Below are 20,112 nucleotides of genomic sequence, written 5' to 3'. Positions count from 1 at the left end.
AGTTCCCTGAATGTTCAGGGAATTTCCTCTCCTGTCAAGTGGAAGCGTATTCTGAAATTTGTGCGGAGGCAGGGGCTCAGATTCTCATGCACCAGGAAACGCACTTGATGAATGCGGAACATGAGAAATTGAAGCAGGGTTGGGTGGGGGCGGTTTATTACTCGTCTTACAATTCTTGCAGACAAAAATTTACCTCTCATAGTGCGTCGTCAGCATAAAGAATTCAGATGGATGTTATGTGCTTCTGGACTGTGAGCTTTTTCATCATTCCTTCACTCTGGCGACTGCTTATGGTCCCAACTGCGATCAAGCGGTGTTCTGTCAGGGATTGATGGATGCCCTTGCAGTTTTTGGAGTCACCCAGTTGTATATTGGAAGAGATCGGAATGTATGTCCAGAGACGATTTTGGACACATCGTCACAGCCTATTGCTGGACTTCCTGGGATACCAGCTACTAGGGAGCTCATAGACATGCTTGTTTTAACTGATAGATGTAGATTTTTATATCCAACGGCTCGGGATTATACCTCTTATTCTCCTAGGCACAACATGTATAGTAGATTAGATTATTTTCTCTGCTCTTCTCTGGGTCTAAAATTCATGGGAGTGATAGTCAGCACATTATCTGATCACTTGCCAGTGGAACTTACTCTGTCTCTCTGGGAAGTGCAACCTTGGGTCGCTCTGTGGAGGTTGGACATGACTCTGTTGGGGCATGCCCAGTTCCCCACTTTATTGAAAGAAGCAATATCCGAGTTTAATATTTTCAACCCGGTTGAAGATTATTCCCCAGTTCTTAGGTGGGAAATGTTTAAGGCATGATTTAGGGGAAAGTTGATCAGCTTTGCAAGCTTTCTTGAGCAGGAGTACTTGGTTAAGGTTCATGCATTGACGGAAAAGATTAAATGGCTGGAAAATCAACATAAGCATGACTGTCTATCTTGTACTTATAAAAAGTTAGAGGCTTGTCAGAAGGAACTACAGTCCCTTGAGATCGGTAAGGTTGAATGCACACTTAAGTTGGTTAAACTTAAATTCTATAAGCACGGGAACAAAGCAAGTGCCTTTTTGGCACAGGTGGTACGGAAGTAAGTTGGGAGATCTCCTATTTTGCGAATGAAAGGTGACCGAGGTGAGGACCTGACTAACCCTAAAAGAATTGAAAAGGCTTTTTTGCATTATTTCTCTCGACAATATACTGATTCCACGTCTGTTTCCCTTGATGATATTTCTCAATTCTTGGATACTCTCAGGCTTCCTAAAGTGTCTGTTGCTCAGGGGGAATTATTGGTGGCCCCGATCACTACTCTTGAGATACAGAACATGATTAAGTTGTTGCCTGGTGGTAAGTGTCCAGGACCGGATGGCTATGCTATTGACTTTTTTTTTAAATACTTATCGGAGGTGGTTCCCTTCCTAATACCTTTTATATAATTTTGATGGAAATCCAGCAGCTAGTTTAGGTACCTTAAAGGATGCCACAATCTCCCTTACAGTTAAACCTGGGCGAGACCCCATGGAATGTGGTTCTTATAGGCCTATCTCACTTCTTAATTCTGATTTGACGATCTTAGCTAAAGTTTTATAGCTCCGTCTTGAATCAGTCCTTCCTTCCTTGGTGCATAGAGATCAAACTGGCTTTGTAAAAGGGTGAGTTTCTACCTTTAATATTAGACAATTGTTTAATATCCATTTGGCTAAGAAACAGGGTGTCTCGGGGGTCATTCTGTCTTTAGACGCGGAAAAGGCCTTTGATCAGATATCTTGGCCATTTTTATTTGCGGTCCTTTGTCATGTTGGTTTGCCCATTCGGTTTCTTGACTGGATACATGCTAATCCTAGAGCCCGGCTTTTAATTAATGGTTCTCTTTCTTCCTTTTTCCCCATAATGCATGGAAGTCGGTGGGCTGTCCCTTATCGCCCTTGCTTATTGATTTGGCTTTAGAGTCTTTGGCCGCGGCTATTCGCATAAGTCTGAATATTCAGGGGGTCAGGACAGGGTGTATAGAGCACAAAATATCTCTTTATGCTGACGACATCCTGATTTATTTAACCTCACTGAGGACCTCTGCCCCAGCATTGTTAGAGCTTATACAGCACTACAGGGATCTTGCTGTCTACCAGGTAAATTGGGATAAATCTGAGGTCTTCCTAGGGCGGGATAGTTTGTCTTCCGGACTGTTTGCGCACCTTTCAGAGGGCGACAGAAGGATTCAAATATTTAGGTGTCTACATACCTAAAGACTAGTCTGGGCATTACACTCAGAATTATGCAGGTCTTATTGGCACAATCAAGAAAAATGTATTGGACTGGGCGGACCTCTGTTTCTTGAGCTGGGAGGATTAACTTACTTAAGATGAATGTATTGCCCAAGCTTTTATATTTGCTTCAACATGTCCCCTGCTCTATTCCATTGAAAGTGTTTGATGACATACATAGTTGTATGCTGAAGTTTATTTGGCAGCATAAACAGGTACGAATTGGTTTTGCCCAGTTATGCATGCCCAAGAGACAGGGTGGTATGACCCTACCGAATCTAAAAGTTTATTACTGGGCGGCTAGATTGGTGTGTCTCAAGGCGTGGGCAGGCCACAGAGGCACCCCATGGGGTAACATTGGAGTACATGCAATTAGAAGGTAGCTCTTTAGCTATGTTGCCCTTTCTCCCTCCTGCTTCTCCAGTGAGATGTCGGACTAGCAAATGTCACCCCATTTCTCAAGCTCTGGTCTTAGGTCTTGAACTTCCTCAAGGTTTCTAGTGGAGAGCTATTACCCATTGCATCAATTTATGGGAATACATGTGTTTCGGGATATTGTAGAGAAATATGGGCCTGTGTATGATTATGCAACTTTAGGATGAAAATGGTTTTCAATCCTTTGAGGATTTGTGTGACAAATATGAATTACCAGATTCCTTGAGGGCCCACTGTCTGAGATTGTGTGAGGCCTTGGCTGTTCATTTGAATGTTTCTTCACGATTGGGGTCTCTGTCTAAATTGAAGAGATATTTGGGTGATCCCGATGCCTTTGTTAAGGGGATATCAGCACTTGACTGGTGTATACTCCTTCTTAGGTTTGGTGAAGAAACATCTCAGAAATTGTTAGAGCAATGGAACACAGATCTGGGGACTGCTTATGACATTTGGTTAGTGGCACACCATATAGCTCCTTCTGTATTAAATGGGTGGAACTTATGATCCAGCTGTTGCACAGGACCAACCGGATGCCCCTTTATGGGAAGATATAAGGGGATGCAACAGTGTTGTGTTTGGTGTAGTTGTGGTGAGGTGGGATCATATATGCACATGTGGTGGCAATGTCAGTGTGCATTATTTTTGGAGTCAAGTTACACAGGAAGTTGCTGATATACTGGGCTTCCCTATTGGTATTACTCCTACACTAAGTTTACTTGGTAGGTCGGTGGGTTCTATGGTTCTCTGGAAGTATCAACCCTTAGTAGGTCAGCTTCTGTTGGCTGCCAAATTTACCATAGCCACCTTTTGGAAGTCTAGTCCTGGGCTACATCATTGCTGGGATCAAGTTAAGGAAATAGCAGATATAGAACATTTGCATTTTGCCTCCAAAAATGAAAACTTCAGGTCTCAAAATATTTGGGGCCCTTATCATGCTTACTACCAGGAAGGTTATTCACTGTTCTGCTTAAAGGGAGAGTCATTATTTGTTGTTGTTGGTAATGTTTATTGATGGTTTACTGACACAGTATCTACTCTGTCTTATATTCCAGAATATTGGAAAATCTGTTAATTAAAAAGTTAAAAAAAAACAACAAACATTGAAAACTTTTGTGGTTCTCTTTCCTGTTTGTTCTCTCCCTGACTCTGATTCAGTGCTTGTCAGAGAACATCTGGAATCTGTGAGTTTTTAAAGCTGCTCTTTGCTGAGAAGTTCCTGTAGGACCAGAAGAGGGAATAAATAACAAGGAACATAATTTTCTGGCAATATATCAAGAACTGAAATAGTTTTCTGATCTGGAACCTTATCCCTTCTCTATGTCGTCATACCTTTATCTTTGCTTTAGTGTTTATTAATGAGGCTGTTGGGGAGATACCCTTTCCACAAATGGTTTTCAAGGGTGATGATTCAGATAAATTGAACCAAATCATGATGAAGCTGGAAGATGTAGTAGACCAGATCAGGGGCAGCAGATTGCCTTTTTGATTGGGGTGGGGGGAGGCCAAGCCCACTAAGCCCTACTCTCCTTTCTTTTGCACCCCTCCTTTTCTCCTGCCCCACCCCTCTTGCTGTCTTCCTCTACCCTCCCTCTCCCTTTACTCCTTCCCCAACCCCCGTCCTTTTTCTTTTGCTCTGCCCCACCTCCCTTTCTCTCTCCACACCTAGGATCCCCTTCCCCAATTGATCAGTGGCAGGAAGAGGAGAATGTGCCTCAGCCCCATCCTCGTCCTCTACTGCCCAGCCTGATTGCTGGTTTGAACCATGCAATCGTACAGAATCCAATGTAGTTTACAGCAGTCTGGGCCAGAGGTGGAGGATACAGGCTACAAATTACAACTCATCTTCTTGCAGCAGAATAGCTGCTGCCTGCCAATCCAGTCCTGCATCTCCTGCAGTGATTTTGCAGGAAGGACCAGAATTCGGTGGGGCCATGGCCCCTGTAGCCTACCCCATTCCAACACCTAAGGGCCAGATAGACAAACTGAACAGTAGCAACTCACCCTAACCAGATGGTATACAGCTCAGGCTTCTGAAAAATAAAAAATTAAATTTCAGATCTATTACTAATAATTTGTAAGCTATCATTAAAATAATCTATTGTAGCTGAATATTAGAGGGTGGCTAATGTAACTGCAATATTTTTAAAGGGCAGCAGGGATGATCTGGGAAATTATAGACCAGTGAGCCTGACCTCAGTGCCAGGAAAAAATAATAGAAACTATTCTAAAGAACAAAATCAAGAACATATAGACAGAGATGGTTTAATGGGACACAACCAGCATGGATTTACCCAAGGGAAGTCTTGACTCATAAGTCTGCTACATTTTTTTGACAGGGTTAATAAACATGTGGATAAAGGTGAGCCTGCTGAGAAAAGGTCAGTTTGGAGAAAAGATGGCTGAAGGGGGATATTATAGAGGTCTATAAACTCATGAGAGGATTAGAAAAGTAAATGTAAATCAGTTATTTACTAGGGGGCACTTCATGAAGTTAGCAAGTAGCACATTTAAAATAAATTGGATACAATTATTTTTCACTTAACACAGAATTAAGCTCTGGCATTCATTGCCAAAGGATGTGGTTAAGGCAGCTAGCACAGCTGGGTTTTAAAAAGGGTTGGAGTAGTTCCTGGAGAAGTAAAACTATTATTAATCAAATTGACTTAGGAAATAGCCACTGCTTATTACTAGCATTAGTAGTATGGGATTTATTTACTGTTTGGGTATTTGCCAGGTACTTAGAAACAGGATGTTGGGCCTCGGTCTGACACAGCATGGCAACTTCTTATGATCTTATCTTCTAAAACCACTCAGAAGTCAATGTTCATTTAGATGTTTCTCCTTTGCAGCAATATCGGAAGCAGTGCCATTAATGAGGTGGCATGGAACTTCTGGAGAGCCAATCGGCCTCGAGGAGAGATCACCTTGGAAGATTTGGAGCGACCCCTAAGAGCTGAAATGTCAAGTGCCACAGGTGCTGCATTCACAGGGCTTGTATACATCCTCTCTTTTTTTTTTTTTGATCCATCAAGTTCTTCCTGTTTCTTTGGGCATCCAGTTCAATTAGAACCAGCCACTGTTGGGCTGCAACACAATGAGCCTTCATTCCCCTGTTTTGTATCCCCTGTCAACTCACTTAGTCCAGTCATTGCACCAACAGACGTCAGCCTTGTGAGGCAGTTAGTAACAGCACATGCTCATTTTGAATTCCTGCAATCACAAGCCCAGCACCTGCTCACTTGGCATCACTGCTGTTTGAGGATTGTTTTCCTACTAGCCCCAGCCTACCCAAGGAATGGAAGACCTAAGCTGAGATTCTAACCCAGGTCCTCTGCATGGCAGTGTGCAGCTCTGTCATTGAACCAGTGGGTCAGCTCAATATGCCCTTTTAAGGAGAAGTGCTTACAAATTCTGCTTTCTGAGACAGATCACCCTCTGCCCCATTGCCCACCAAGACAGATGGGGTTGTCACAGAAGGCAAAATATACACATTAACCTTATTCTTAGATCAATACTATGCACACCTATCTCATACTTATTTATGGTGGAGATCCTGAACAATGAGAGACTGGGAAACACTTTTGCAGAGCTTTCTTATGTTTTTAGGGTGGCTGAATGGGCAGGAGTTGCTCCATGGCAGTTGATTGTCACTTATTCCTAGTAAAACCCATGTGTCTTTTCGGTTTGATATCTGTCCAAGTCCCGACTTGGGATTTTTTTCACTCCTATGACTTGATCACTGGATGGCAGGAGTACATCTGTTAGCAACTATTAGTAGTCATGCTGGGGACTACATTACTTAGTGTTGGTGCAGGCCTAGGGAATCTTTACCATTACATCATTAATTAGAATCTGGTTTAGCACAGGCAAGTTATAAATGTACCAGAAAAATTACAATTAGAGGAAAAAAATACATTTTATACAGTTTTGCCAATGTTTCACAAGCTCCTTGGTGGATTGATAAAATCATCTTTCATATTTTAGTTTTCTCTCTATCATCAGGTATCAAAACTTGGCCTGGGTCAGAAACCTAATAATGTAAAGGAGTGGTTGCCACCATTTCACAACAGCATCTCCTGCGGGTCAGGGATTGAGCTCCACTGTAGTTTGTCTAATGCACTCCTACATCCGTTTCTACAGGAGCCTCATATCAATGACCTGAAACATTCCTGGTTGGCAGAGTACAAGTCCTCTGCAACCCTACCAATGTTCCTCAGTCCTTACCTGCAAGTCCACAGCCCAGTAAAGCTTCTCTGATATTCCAGCACTAGGGCTGCATAGTACAACACTGGCCCACAGCACCCACTCGCTTTTCTAAAAATGTCATGTTACATAGCACTGCCACTGCAGCTTCAAGCTTCTTACTATTCCAACTTGCTGAATCTGGTGAGAAAGGGAAGAGTTTGAAATAAAATGTTAAAGCATACACTAGCAACCAGCTTAAGATCTCCAAACAAATAATTAATTTTTTTTTTTTTAATCTCTGCAGGCAGTGGTTTTGCACATAGCCAACTCTTTACCAGCGGCCTGGTGGATTTCATTGTGCCATTTCTACCTCTGGAGTATGGACATGTGAAACTGTGCGCACGTGATGTCTTTACCTCTCAGGGACTTCCATACACCCAGGAAATGTTAGATGAAGTAGCCAGCATGATGGTATTTGTTCCAAAGGAAGAAAGGCTGTTTTCTGCCCAGGGCTGTAAGTCTGTCTCCCAGCGCATCAACTACTTTCTGCCCTAGAACAGATGGCAAGAACACCCTGGGTGACAACAATCAGCGCCACCAAGGCCATGGTCCTGTATAAACAAAGAGAAATCACAAGAAGACTAGAATGCGCCTGGCACAAGCACTGAACGTTGCAGGGCAGCTTCCATTGCTGCTGATGGGATGCACATGAAGAGGAGAAAGTGCAGCCCTACACTCAGAGGCCTCCTACAATGCCCTCCACCATAATAGGGAGAATAGAGGTGCCCAAGCAGTCCCATCCAGAATGATGTTGGCTGTGGTAAAAGGACAGTGTTGGCGTGTTAAGGGACAGTGTAGTGACTTGAGCAGAGTAAATGCTTTTTCCCCCCATCTAGAATTTCAGCTCACCGTAAGCACAGCAACCGCAGGGAAGGTGGAGCCAGAGCCATGCAAGCATGGCAGGCCAAGGTTTCTTAATTTCAGTGGATAGATTTTTAGTATAATATAACAGTGACCTGCTACTGTGTTTAAATACACCAGCCTACCAAAAGTAGAAAGAAAATCACTTGGCATCCTTTCTGCTTATATATTCAAGACATTTTAATACTATTTTATAACTAGAAAAAGTAAGCACATTACTTAAAATCTGTCTTTGGTGCTCACTCCGTGCAGAGCCATTGCTTTGCACTTAATGCCATACAGACACTTCCCCCTGTTAAACAAACCTATCCATGTTCTGTTCACAGGGCTGCTGCTAACATTTTTGCTGCCTTGTGCGCAAAAGTGCTGTGCTCCCTCCCCCCACTTTTTTTTTTTTTTTTTTTAAACACAAATGTTTTGTTGTCGCCCCCGATAACCAACGCATTATAGAAATTGTCAGTCTCACACTCTGTCCCAGATCTCGTCACTGCTGAAAAAAGCCTTATTTCCTCCTACAAATCAAACTGTCAAAATTGAAACTCTCCCATGAACATATCTGACCTCATCTACAGGTCCATAATTTCTATGTTCAGGAATGAGCCCCAGGTGCTCCTGCCCCACCTACTGGTACACAAGATTGGTGCTGGCTGGGTCCTGTAGCCGGCGCCAGTTTGTTGTACAGAAAAACATGCACTGATATGGTGCCACCCAGAAAACCCTGCAAAAAAAGAAACTTGGAACCCATATAGCATTAGGCCTATTGTAATGTGTGTTAGATGTGGGTTTGTTCCTTGGACAACCTTGAATAAATTGAATGATAGCAATATAGGAAAATTCCCATAACACAACAGTACTAACTGCAAGCACTCAAACAGGAACAACCCTATCTATGAAAAGGTAAATATTACATCAGGCCCTAAAACACCTCCAATTAGAAAAGCAGAACAAACCAGTCTGTTCCGATTTACTACATAGAAAACTACACCTGACTTATGCATGACAAACTCAGTCACCAAATACAGAATAAAGAGAACAAAGTGTAAATAAAAATGTGTATCAAACAATAAAATCAAGAAATATAAAATCAATCATAATAAACCATACCAATAAAAAGAATATTGTCAAATAGAAGACAAATAGACCACCACCTAATAATTAAGAACTCATAAAAAGTTTAAAAAATTTCCAAACAGCAATAAAATATTTCAAAATAGCAGACACATCAAACACCCAATAATTAAAGCAAGAAGGGAAAAATGCCCCGCTTTCCAAACCTGAAAACTTTTGATTTCCAGTCACCCTGAGCTTGAGGTGGATTAGTGGGGGTGGCATAATTTTATTTTTTTTTTTTACATCCTCCCTCCAAGGCAGGGTCCCATTAACACACATACCCCCATGCCAGTTTCCATTCACACACCCATCCCCCTGAACAGGTTCCCATTCACACACACCATCCCAGGCAGGCAGGCTTCCATTCAGACACATACACTCACACAACCATCCCTCCCTCCCCCCCCCCCCAAAACTCCCATTCACACATACAAGAAACCTCTACACACGCAAAGTCCACGGGTCTCTTATTCCTCTTCTGCTACCGACACCACCTGTGCCTTACTCCTTGGAAGAAGATAAGAGAGCTTGCACTGCTGCTGAACTCCTTCCTATGGCTCCTCCTTGTGTGCCAGCCGGTCCTGCAGTATTCAACCCTCACAATGCACAAGATGAGCATACAGGAAGTGCTACCACCGCAAGGGTTTACCACCGGGCTGGTCAGCTGGCTTATAAGGAGAAGCCGCAAAATGAGCTGCTTCTTCTTCATCTGGAATGCGGATCTTTGTCTTCTTCTGCCGCCGGTGGCATTGAGTCCATCAGCGGCTGCAGAGGCTTCTCACTGCTCCTGGTGCTCCGCCCTCCCGGGTGTGCCGCTCCATGCAATCACACAGTTTGCACAATCAGTAGCGCCGGTCCTGTCTATGCAAAACAGCTGAATTCAGACCTACTGCTGTCACCAAATCATCCATGGATCTTCTCTTTGCTAATTCTTTTACAGAAGACAAAAGATGTTTTTCATCCTGTTAATATGTTTATGGCTGATCTGGCTGGTCAGCTTGCCTGCCTAAGTTTCTATTAAATGGGAACATCAACCTAAAATACAGCAAACATTTTCAATGCAAAATAAGACATTTAAGATAAAAAAAAAATATGTATATATTTTTTAAATTATGTGATATAAGATTCTACCATAGCAGATTCTGTGTCCATTTCTTCCTTTTCAAAATCATACATTTCCTAATTTAACCCTCACAGATTGTTAAGTACTACCATTACCACACACTTTTAGGATAGTGGGATCCATACATCTTTCTAACCAGCGAAAGGATTCAAAGCCTAGCTCCACAGCATACTCCTTGAAGTAAATTTATGCTGCAAACATGGGTTTTCGCTATCCATTTCTGACTTTGAGTCTATGTTACTTATATGTCACAGACTACTAAATTGTACTCTGTATTTTTGTTGCCTCTTTCTGATGTGTGCCTGATTCTTTTATATAGTAAGATTCATGAACTATGAAGATTAAAGGTTTTATTTTGTTTTACTTTTGCAATAGTTTATTCAAAGTGCAAGCTCTGGGGACACAGGTCAGTTTGAGAGAGGATATTGCAGCAGTCCACCTTTCTCCATCTCTCAGGCCTGCTTTGTAATCAAAACCAGATTGCTCAATGCAGAGGAGCGTGTGTGAGGAAGGATTGCAGTCCTGCTGGCATTCTTCCCTAAAGCTTTGTTCAAACAGGACATTGTGTAAGTGAAACTACTCTCTACCCTTCAAAAAACAAACAAAAAAAAATTATCTGTGGTACAACACTTTTTTCTGCACATCAACTCACTGTCCTAAAGAAAACTGTCCAGCACAAGGACTAACGTCCAAGAGTGGAGCTGAGAAACCAGAGCAGGGCTGGTGCAAACAAGGTATTTGCCCCAGCATAATGCTAAAACCCTGGCACATTTGAACATAATAGAATATGAAAATAATTTATTTTATCATCATAATCATTTTTTAAAAAGCTTGACGGGGCTTTTGGGCATCACCCCTCTTCCATCCTAGCTGCCCAGTCTACTACTTTCACTACTATTTATCATTTCTAAAGCACCAACCAACATCAACAGTGCTGGACAATTGAGATTCCAAGCTCCACAGAGAAGGGACGGTCTAGTCAAGACAAACAGGAAGCTATGGGAAGTGCGTTTATTGTAGAAAAATGGTTAGGATTTAAAAGCAGCTTCAAAAAGGTGAGTTTTAAGTTGGATTTGAAAACGGCTAGAGAGGGAGTATGATGTACCCACTCAGGAAGTCAATTTATAAAGACCTGGGCCCTGCCCCCCCCCCAATGCCTGCCCCCGAAATTGAGTTCTGGTGGGCCCCTCAATATACACTATTTAAAATATTTATAGCCAATGCTATCACAGTCCTACAAACACAATTAAATTATAAGAATAGACAAACAAGATAAAACAAATGTACATAAAATAAATAGCACCGTTTTGTAACAAAATCAGCTACATTTCAGCCCACAAGCAGATTTTTATATATATATATAGGGACCTTCATTTTCAGTTTTTATTTTATTTTACCTGCAAATTTCAACATTATAAAAAAAATCAGTGGAAAACTGACTTTGATATAACACATAGGCGAAAAGTAAGTAGAAAATTCATGTTTCTACTGACTTCTTTTTTGTTCTAACATTGAAATTCCCAGTCAAAATAAAATAAAAACTGAAGGTCCCTAAATAAATAGCAAACTCAAATCAGGTCTTTAAAAGCCTGCTCAAATGAGAAATTTCTACTTACCTGATAATTTCCTTTTTGTGTTTTAGGATAGTCAGATGAATCCAGAACCTGTGGTTATGTACCTCTACCAGCAGATGGAGATGCAGCAAAGCTGACATCACATTATACAAACTTCTGCAGTGACAGCAGCCTGCCAGTATTCTCTTCAAAAGCCAACTGTGGCCAGACTAGCAAAAACTTGATCAATAACAGATAACCATTTCAGTACTTAGCCAATAGGAAACAAAGAATGTATTAACACTAGTCTAGGGACTGCACTAGCACTTACCAGTAACCCCTGGAACATGTAGCCATGCAGGAGGACCATAGCACAATTATTCAGCAGCCAAGGGTAGGAAGCTGGATTCATCTGACTATCCTAAAGAAAAGGAAATTATCAGGTAAATTAATAATTTCTAATTTCTTAGCGACTAGTCAGATGAATCCAGTACCAGTGAAATGTACCCAAGCTACTCTCAAACAGGGACGGAGGCTGCCCACGGTCCAGTCAAAACCGCATGTACAAAGGATGTGTCCTTTTGGGCCTGCACATCCAGATGATAATACGTGGAAAAGGTAATTTTAAGGAGGACCACATCGCAGCTTGTCAAATGTTGACGGGAGACAACAATCTAACTTTCGCCCATGACACTGCCTGAGCCCTAGTGGAATGAGCCCTAACCTGTCTAGGCAATGGCTGTTCAGTATCTACATACGTGGCCATGACCACCTCTTTAATTCAGCAAACTATTGTAGCTTGCAAAGCCGGCTCGCCCTGTTTACTACCACCGTGGAGCACAAACAAACGATCCGTCTTCAGGAAAGGTTTAGAAACCCCCAGATACCTCACAGTATGTCTCTTGATATCCAAGGGTCACAGCAAGCGATATTCCTCCACATCTCTTTCCCTATTTGTAGATGGCAGGGAAATGGACTGATTCACGTGAAAATCTGAGATCACTTTTGGCAAAAAGGAAGGAAAAGTACGCAGTTATATTGCCCCTGGAGTCACTCAGAAGAATGGCTCCCAGCAAGACAAGGCCTGTAGCTCGGAAATTCAATGCACAGAACAAGTCCCTTAACCTCCCTTGGGGGCAGGAATGAACGTCGAAATGGTGCGCCAAGCAAGGAAACAGGAGAAGCCTTACAAACAACCATTCTACTTTCTCTCTCTCTCTCTTTTTTTTTTTTTTTTTAAGCCTTACCTGAGCTCAGAGTACAGAGACTGTTTCCAGCTGTGGGTAGAGAGGGCATATACAGTCACCGCTGCGCTCAGCTTCCTGAACCCACTGCCTTTCAACTGCTTTAACAGCTAAGTCCATGCAGGCTGAGAAATCCAGCTAACGGACCGTGGCACTCATCTGAGGGACCTCGGAAATCACCAACTGGGGGAGGGACCATTTGGTATCACTGCAGGAGAGCGGGGGAAATTAAATTTCCTTTTATTACTCCTTCTAAAATTTGAAGCAGTTCCCAGCAGGGAGATACATGTCCACCATCTGCTGGAGATGGAGAATACTGGCAGGCTGTCTCTGCATGAATATACATACTGTGATGTCAGCTTTGCTCTGTCTCCATCTGCTGGTAGAGGTGCATAAGCCACTGGTTCTGGATTCATCTGACTAGATGCTACAAAATATACATTTTAAGCATTTTTTGAACCCTAACAGACTCTTCAGCCTTAAAGTCATCCAGCAGATTATTCCAAAGGCAAGGACCAGCCACACAGAACAACCTGTTCCTTGATTCTGGGAAGCGGACCTCTCTTAAAAAAAACAAAAACAAAACAAAAAACAGTAAAACCAAGAGGTTCTGAAAGAAAGATCTCAAAACGGGAACCAGTTGGTAAATCTTCAGCACAGAGTTAAAACAGCTGTCTTCCAGGCCATGAATAGCTTTAAAAACAAATAAAATGGTCTTAAAGTTTGATTTGCCCTCTAATTGGTAGCCATTATAACAAACAAAACAGAAATAATCTGGTCAAATTTTTGCATAAGTAATAACTCCTGCAGCTGTATTTTGTACTATTTGCAGTGCCTCTAACTTCTTAGGCAGACCAACATACAAAGCATTGCAGCGTCAAACATAAAAATTACCAAGGCATACATTATCTTCAAATCAATTTCTGAAAGATTTCAATTGTAGAAACAAGCAGCTTATAAAATTACATTTTTTACTACATTCTTAACCTGATTACAAAGTTTTATACAGCAAAATCCTAAATTTGAATTTGAAATCAATCTTTGCTCCATCAAAGTGAAAGTCAGAAGGAATGTCAAGAGGTGGAAATTGACAAAAAATAATTTGTCGTTTTGATGACACAAAGGCAATCAGATATCTTTGTCAAAGTATCAGTAAATGTAAATCAAATTGGAAAATAAAACTATGTTGTTGACATATAGTCTGTACCGGATGTCGTCTGCAAGAAGCTGATAGATTAGAAAGAGATGCATATTAAAACAGAATAGCAGATAATGCCAAATCCTGCAGTATAGTGGTTTCCAATTTGCATAAGGATGACTTAGACCCAAGGATCTAATATAATAGCTGATAAACCAATTTCTTTCAATCGGTGAAGTAAAATAGGATGGTTCAACATATCACAAATGGTGGATATTTCTAGTAGAACCAGATATGCGCTGTTGGAAAACCAAATTGTAAGTCATCAAGAAAATTTTAATCGATGAACAAAATGATGTAGCTGCTTCAACACCACCTTTTCCAAAACTTTAGCCAGAAATGGTGGTGATGAAACTGGATAATTAATGCAGTCTAATGGGTCTGACAATCCCCTTCAATACATGGCACAGAAATGCTATTTTCAACAGACTGTAAACCTCTCATGTGGCAGCAGGAGCCAAAGCTTCAAGATGAGGAGCAGAATCAAGTTGAGCCATAAAGAATCTTTGGCAACAATTAAGAGGCCACCATCTTCCCCTTCTGTTCGAACTAGGCTGAGAAAAACAAACAAACAAAAAAAAAAAAACCAACAATAAGAAAGCAAAGATAGCCAATTCAAAAGCACAGCACCAGTATCAAGCAGCTAAGTTTCAGTGCTACAAAGCAGATCTGTACACTTATCTTTCAGAAGATCAACAAGAACTGGATGTTTCTTCCAAATAGCTTGGCAGTTGATCAATATCATGGACAAAAACTGCAGAAGGAGAAGTGTTCTAAGAACAGGACCTAATACACCCTTCAATTGCAGGAAAATAATGAGGCTTTCGACAAGAATAACTGGGATCAAGTCACCCATTTTATAAACAAAACAATAACCAATGAAATAAATACCTAAAATACTTCAATTAAATCCCCCCAAACACTAAAAAGCTAAAAAAACACTAAAAACACTAAAAAACTAAAAAGTTCACTTTCAGAGAAAGAAGGCAGATTATAGGGCACAGATGGAACAAATGCAGAGACTAGTCACTGAGTTCTTGTGTATGGGCATCATACCAGGATTTAAAAATGGCACCTTAATGTCTTCATTAGGGGGGGTGGAACCAATCCTAAGCCCTGGAAGTGCCTGAAACCGTGCAGTCGGATCAGCACACTCTTCCTCATACTGCTTGAAGAGGGTAGATGTCTTTAAGGGGAAGAGGCCAAACGATAGTGCCATTCCTAGACCATTGCTGGCCCTGGGCCAAGCTTTAGCATTGCCCTCCTCCCTGTATAGCCCCTATTTGGGGCTTCTCCTTTGGTTGGTCTGAGGCCCAGTAGTAGCAATGAGAGAAAGTTAGCACTGGGTTCTGTCAGAGGATTCATCTCCACAGGCCTTGCCATGACCCCAGCGCTCGCAGGGTTTCTTTGGTAACAGGAAGCTAATCAAAAGGAAGAGGGGGCCGCAGTATGTCCTCTGCCCCCCCCCAATAACCAGGCTCCATACTGCCTTTGTGCTCATCGCTGCCGCAGGTGATTAGTTATTGCATGGTGATGGACTCCCCTACCCCCACCATGGAAAAATGTATGGTACCGTCTGCATGTGCACTTTTTAGTTCATTTTCTGGACCTTTCCTGACTTGGCCCCCAGTGGAGGGCCTGTTTCAGCTCTACCTGTAGCTGGCACTACTACAAGGCCTTCTGCACATTTAGATTGTAGGGGAGGGGAGGGTAACCCTAAACATCAAGGATTGGGATTGTAAATGCACCTAGCCTTATTTTATGGAGAGGAGCCACTGCCCTGATTGAAGGGCCTGGCAAGGGGTCAATTACAAAGAAGGGGAGGAGGGGAAGCACCATTCTGAATGTGTCCAAGATCTGATCCTAGCACTGAGCTAAAGCCTCACGTCTCTCCCATTATAAGGCAATGTGCTAAACCACACTATAGTTGGAAGGTTACTATGCATAATCTGAAACATTTATTGCATATAGCAAAGTGGTAGCAAGAGAATCATATACAAAAGTTGACCACAGTACTTTTTCTTTTTTTTTGCTTGCAGTAACACCACAGCAACTAAGTAAATTGACCCTTGGTAAAACAGAAGCTACAGAACTTGTCAAATAGCAGCCCATCTGGACTGCTAAAAACTACTTGACAGTGGTGCTAGAAGACTGCAGAGAGAGAGCAGAGGTAGAAGAGGAAAATGAAAAGGAGATAGGGAACAAGATAGTCTAAACCAGTGCTTCTGAAACTCGACCTCAGAGACTAGTCCAAAATATCTGCAATAGATTCAGATTACGCATGAAACATATTTGCATAAGCAAATATAGCTCATGTCTATTCATTGTAGATATCCTGAAAACCAGACTAGCCAGATACTTGCTGGGGCCGGACTTTTGGGAACGCATGACCTGGGGCACAAAAGCAGATAGTACCAAGGCACTGCTGCAATGGGAAAATCAGGATAGGGCCTGTGAGCAGCCCCCAAGCCCTCATAATGGTTTCTTTGGTGGCAGGAATCCAGTCTAGGAGGAAGGGGTCAGGCCACTACAAGTCCCATTCTGATTTTTCTTCCTATTGCTACCACATCTGAAGATCTTTGGCCAAAAGGAAGATGAGAAGTGGGGGCGAGGCTTGAAGAAGGGTTCATGTTGTAGAGGTAAGGCATGCCTCTCCCCCCACCTAACTCATAGTGCCACTTGACCTAGAGCCTGCCTTGAGCTTGAAAACCTCTGGTCTAAAGGAAGCTCCCTTCTTGTCCAGAAATGCTGAGAGCAGAGCAGCAACCCCAGACCCGGGAGCTGCAACATTATTTTCCATGTACAGAATGTCATTCCTCAAACCTAGCACTGGAACACTGCTTACCACTCCCAGAGGCAGAGTCTAGTAAGACATTTATGCCAGCAAAGAACAAAGTGTGCAAAATGAGAGCTATGGACGACAGCTGAAGGCATTGCAGTAGTGTCCCCCATACACTCATATCTCCCCCCCCCCCCCAGCACATGTCTGGCCCCATACACTCATATCTCCCCCCCCCCCCCAGCACATGTCTGGCCCCACACACTCATATCTCCCCCCCCCCCCAGCACATGTCTGGCCCCACACACTCATATCTCCCCCCCCCCCAGCACATGTCTGGCCCCACACACTCATATCTCCCCCCCAGCACATGTCTGGCCCCCACACTCATGCACCTCTTTTTTGATTGTTGCCAGTTAAGTGCTTCACTCCCTTCAGGGTTCAAGCCTGCCGTGCTGCATAAAACCTTCCAGGATCACCAGACACTGCTGCTTGCAGTCAGTACTCCTGGTGGCCAGGCCTCATCAGCAGCAGCTAATGAGAGGGACAGCTGGGCTCAAGTCCCACCCACCAAGCCCCAAACACGATTGACAGCAAAAATCGCCCAATAATAAGCAACCCAAGAACTGGAAAAAAAAAAAAGTGAATCGCTAGAAAGAAAAAGCCCAAACCCGCGGAGTTGTCCGGGCTTGCACAACACACCTGCACACTGCAGGCGACACACTAACGTGTCACGACACACAGTTTGGAAAGCTCTGTCCTAAAGAAATGTTCAACACCCATAAGTGTTGAGAAATTAAGGAAGAAAGTTCCTCCTTATGAAAGAACTGCACCATGAAAGAACCATCCCCTTCCTCAGGAGGATATTCCCCTTCTTCCAGGTCCTGACACTATCCTCATCTTGCAAACCTTTACAACCATCCAGGGAATCATTTGAAATGGGCAATTTCTCATCATCCCTCGTCTCCTGAATTCCCCAGGGATGGAAGAAACCCCCCCCCCCCAGAACAGATCCTGGAACTGAAAACTCTCTCTCATACAAAAGGCCTTGTGCACATTAGGAAGTCCTTGAAACTGAAGCCCAGGCTAAAGAAGCTTCCAAAAGTGAGGAGGGAGATGCTGGTCCCTTCAAGGTTACAGCCAGCATATGATCAAATGCAGGCATAGCAACACCCTGCACTACAGGACTTAGAATTGGAGGCTCCAGCTCTCCCTCTCTCTCTTAGCCACGGCTGTAAGATGACCATCTTTCTTATCGTGCTGACAATCCCATTGGTGGAAACAGAACAAGTGATTGGCTCCACCAGAGCAACAGAATTGCTGCTCTTCTCAACCCATCTTCTCGGCACAAACTCTATGCATTTTAAAGGTTTCTCCTGCCTGTTGGCGCTAGGCTCCACATGCAATACACTGCATGGCTTTCTTCCCACACTCCACTGTTACTATGACACTCTGCCTCACCAGAACACAAACGTTTACTCAATGCCGTGGCCTCAAATTTTCCTAGTCTCCTTCCACAGGAAAACCCCATTTTGAGCACTGCTGGAGCTCCTCCAGAAACCCCCTTTAAAAACAAAAACAAACAAAAAAAAAAACCTTTACAAGCCCAGTCAAGGAAACAAAAACTAAGAAAAAAAATTACTGGCAAGGACAAGATACCTAAAGGAACCTGCAAGGGGAGGGGGAAGGGGAAGTGGAAAATCACACCTCATCCATAGCCCTGTCCAGAAATACTAGAAGGCCACTGGCCCAGGCCTATGCTCAACTGAGAGGGAGAACTTCTTTCACATCAGCTGCTGCTACTGAATTCGATTCCTCTATATTCAGCCTAATCAGGCCTCGGCTCATAGCATGGGATATCCTTCTACTATCTGCTGGAGGCAGAGAATATTGGCAGGCTGAGGTCAGCATGGGAACCTATAAAGGGTGATGGCAGCAAACCTGTTAATCTGTCTCCATCTACTGTTTGGTGTACATAACCCATTCATCTGGACTGGTCTGGCTGGCTGGCTGAAGAGAAAAAGGTCTTTCTTCATTACCATACCTGTTTTCGTATTTGAATAAGCAGCCATGGTGAAAGCAATTTTGCAGTTATAGTAATTGCTTAGTAGACAGGGCAGCAGTTACTGCACTTTACTACATTGGCCCTACAGGTTTACTGAAGTAATGTTACAGCAGTGTTTGTTTGTGGTAGCTCGTATCTCCAAACTCCAAAGGATTACTGTAGGTAAAGGAACACAGGCTGTCAACATCTCAAAGTTGTAGTAGGAAATGGCTGCAGACTTCTGTAAATTTTCTTACTCAGAATAACAGTCTACTCAGTCAAAAAAAAAAGCATTTTGAAGACCTACATTCACCTTTGTTGCCTTTAGCTCAGTTCTATGTAACGTTACTACACAAAATGCTATTTGCAGTCTGAGGTAAGCATCAAGCTGTCAACAGCTCAGCAGAGCAAGGGCAAAAAGTTTAATGGCTTTTGACTCAGCAGATAATAAAAACATACTGTACAGTGCACTGTGTAGGCCAGAACTTGGTACTACTACTATCCTACTCACATTTAGAGACACAGACAGACAGCATGGGGCTACCAATGCACACATGCCCACACAGGCTTTGAGTCTGTGTACTCAAATGTTGTGTCACCTTTTTGTGCTTTCTTTCTTTGCCAAGTCTGCCTGCATGCAGCACTCTGATCTAGTCAATGGCAGTGCAGCTAGAGTTGTGCTGCCAGCTCTTATCTGTCACATTCACGTGTTGGCATCAGTCATTGCCAACAGGAAAACATATGGTGGAGTAGCCTAGTGGTTAGAGCAGTAGTGGGCTATGAACCAGGAGACCAGGTTTCAAGTCCCACTGTCGCTCCTTGTGACCTTGGGCAAGTCACTTTACCCTCCATTGCCTCAGGTACAAGCCCTCTGGGGTCAGGGAAATACCTCCAGTACCTGAATGTAATCCACTTTGAAGTGCAAAAAGCGGAATATAAATCTAAATAAATAATACTGCATTCAAAGGCTGAATTTGACTATATGGGCTTTAAAAATGGACACAGACATCCACAAGGCAGTGAGCACCACTGACCAGTCCGATCTTGGGCTAAAAAAAAAAAAAGACTGCTTCCATTATGGAGAAGCAGCAATCTAACATAGAATCTGCTGGATTGGTTGCTGTCAGAGACAGGACCCTGGGTTCGATGGATCTTGGTCTGAGCCAGCATGGCATTTATGTCCTTATTTATTTATTTATTTATATAATTTATATACCGGAGGTTCCTGTATAATATACATATCACCCCGGTTTACAAGGA

The 20,112-nt window shown here is 42.8% G+C and overlaps 1 protein-coding gene across 1 annotated transcript in view; it reads left to right on the top strand.

Moving 5' to 3' along the window:
* TOR3A (torsin family 3 member A) overlaps positions 1-10,397 on the top strand; it is a 37,929-nt gene extending 27,532 nt beyond the window's left edge. The window contains exons 5-6 of the mRNA XM_029618165.1: positions 5,545-5,669; positions 7,185-10,397. Of these exons, the coding sequence (XP_029474025.1) occupies positions 5,545-5,669; positions 7,185-7,435 (376 nt within the window). The 3' untranslated portion in view covers positions 7,436-10,397. The remainder of the gene's footprint in view (positions 1-5,544; positions 5,670-7,184) is intronic.
* The last annotated feature ends 9,715 nt before the right edge of the window (positions 10,398-20,112 follow it).

This window comes from Rhinatrema bivittatum, chromosome 10, assembly GCF_901001135.1.
Source record: "Rhinatrema bivittatum chromosome 10, aRhiBiv1.1, whole genome shotgun sequence".
In the NCBI taxonomy this organism is placed as follows: Eukaryota; Metazoa; Chordata; class Amphibia; order Gymnophiona; family Rhinatrematidae; genus Rhinatrema; species Rhinatrema bivittatum.
Note: the sequence above shows the minus strand (reverse complement) of the source record. Positions and strands in the feature narration are given on the sequence as shown.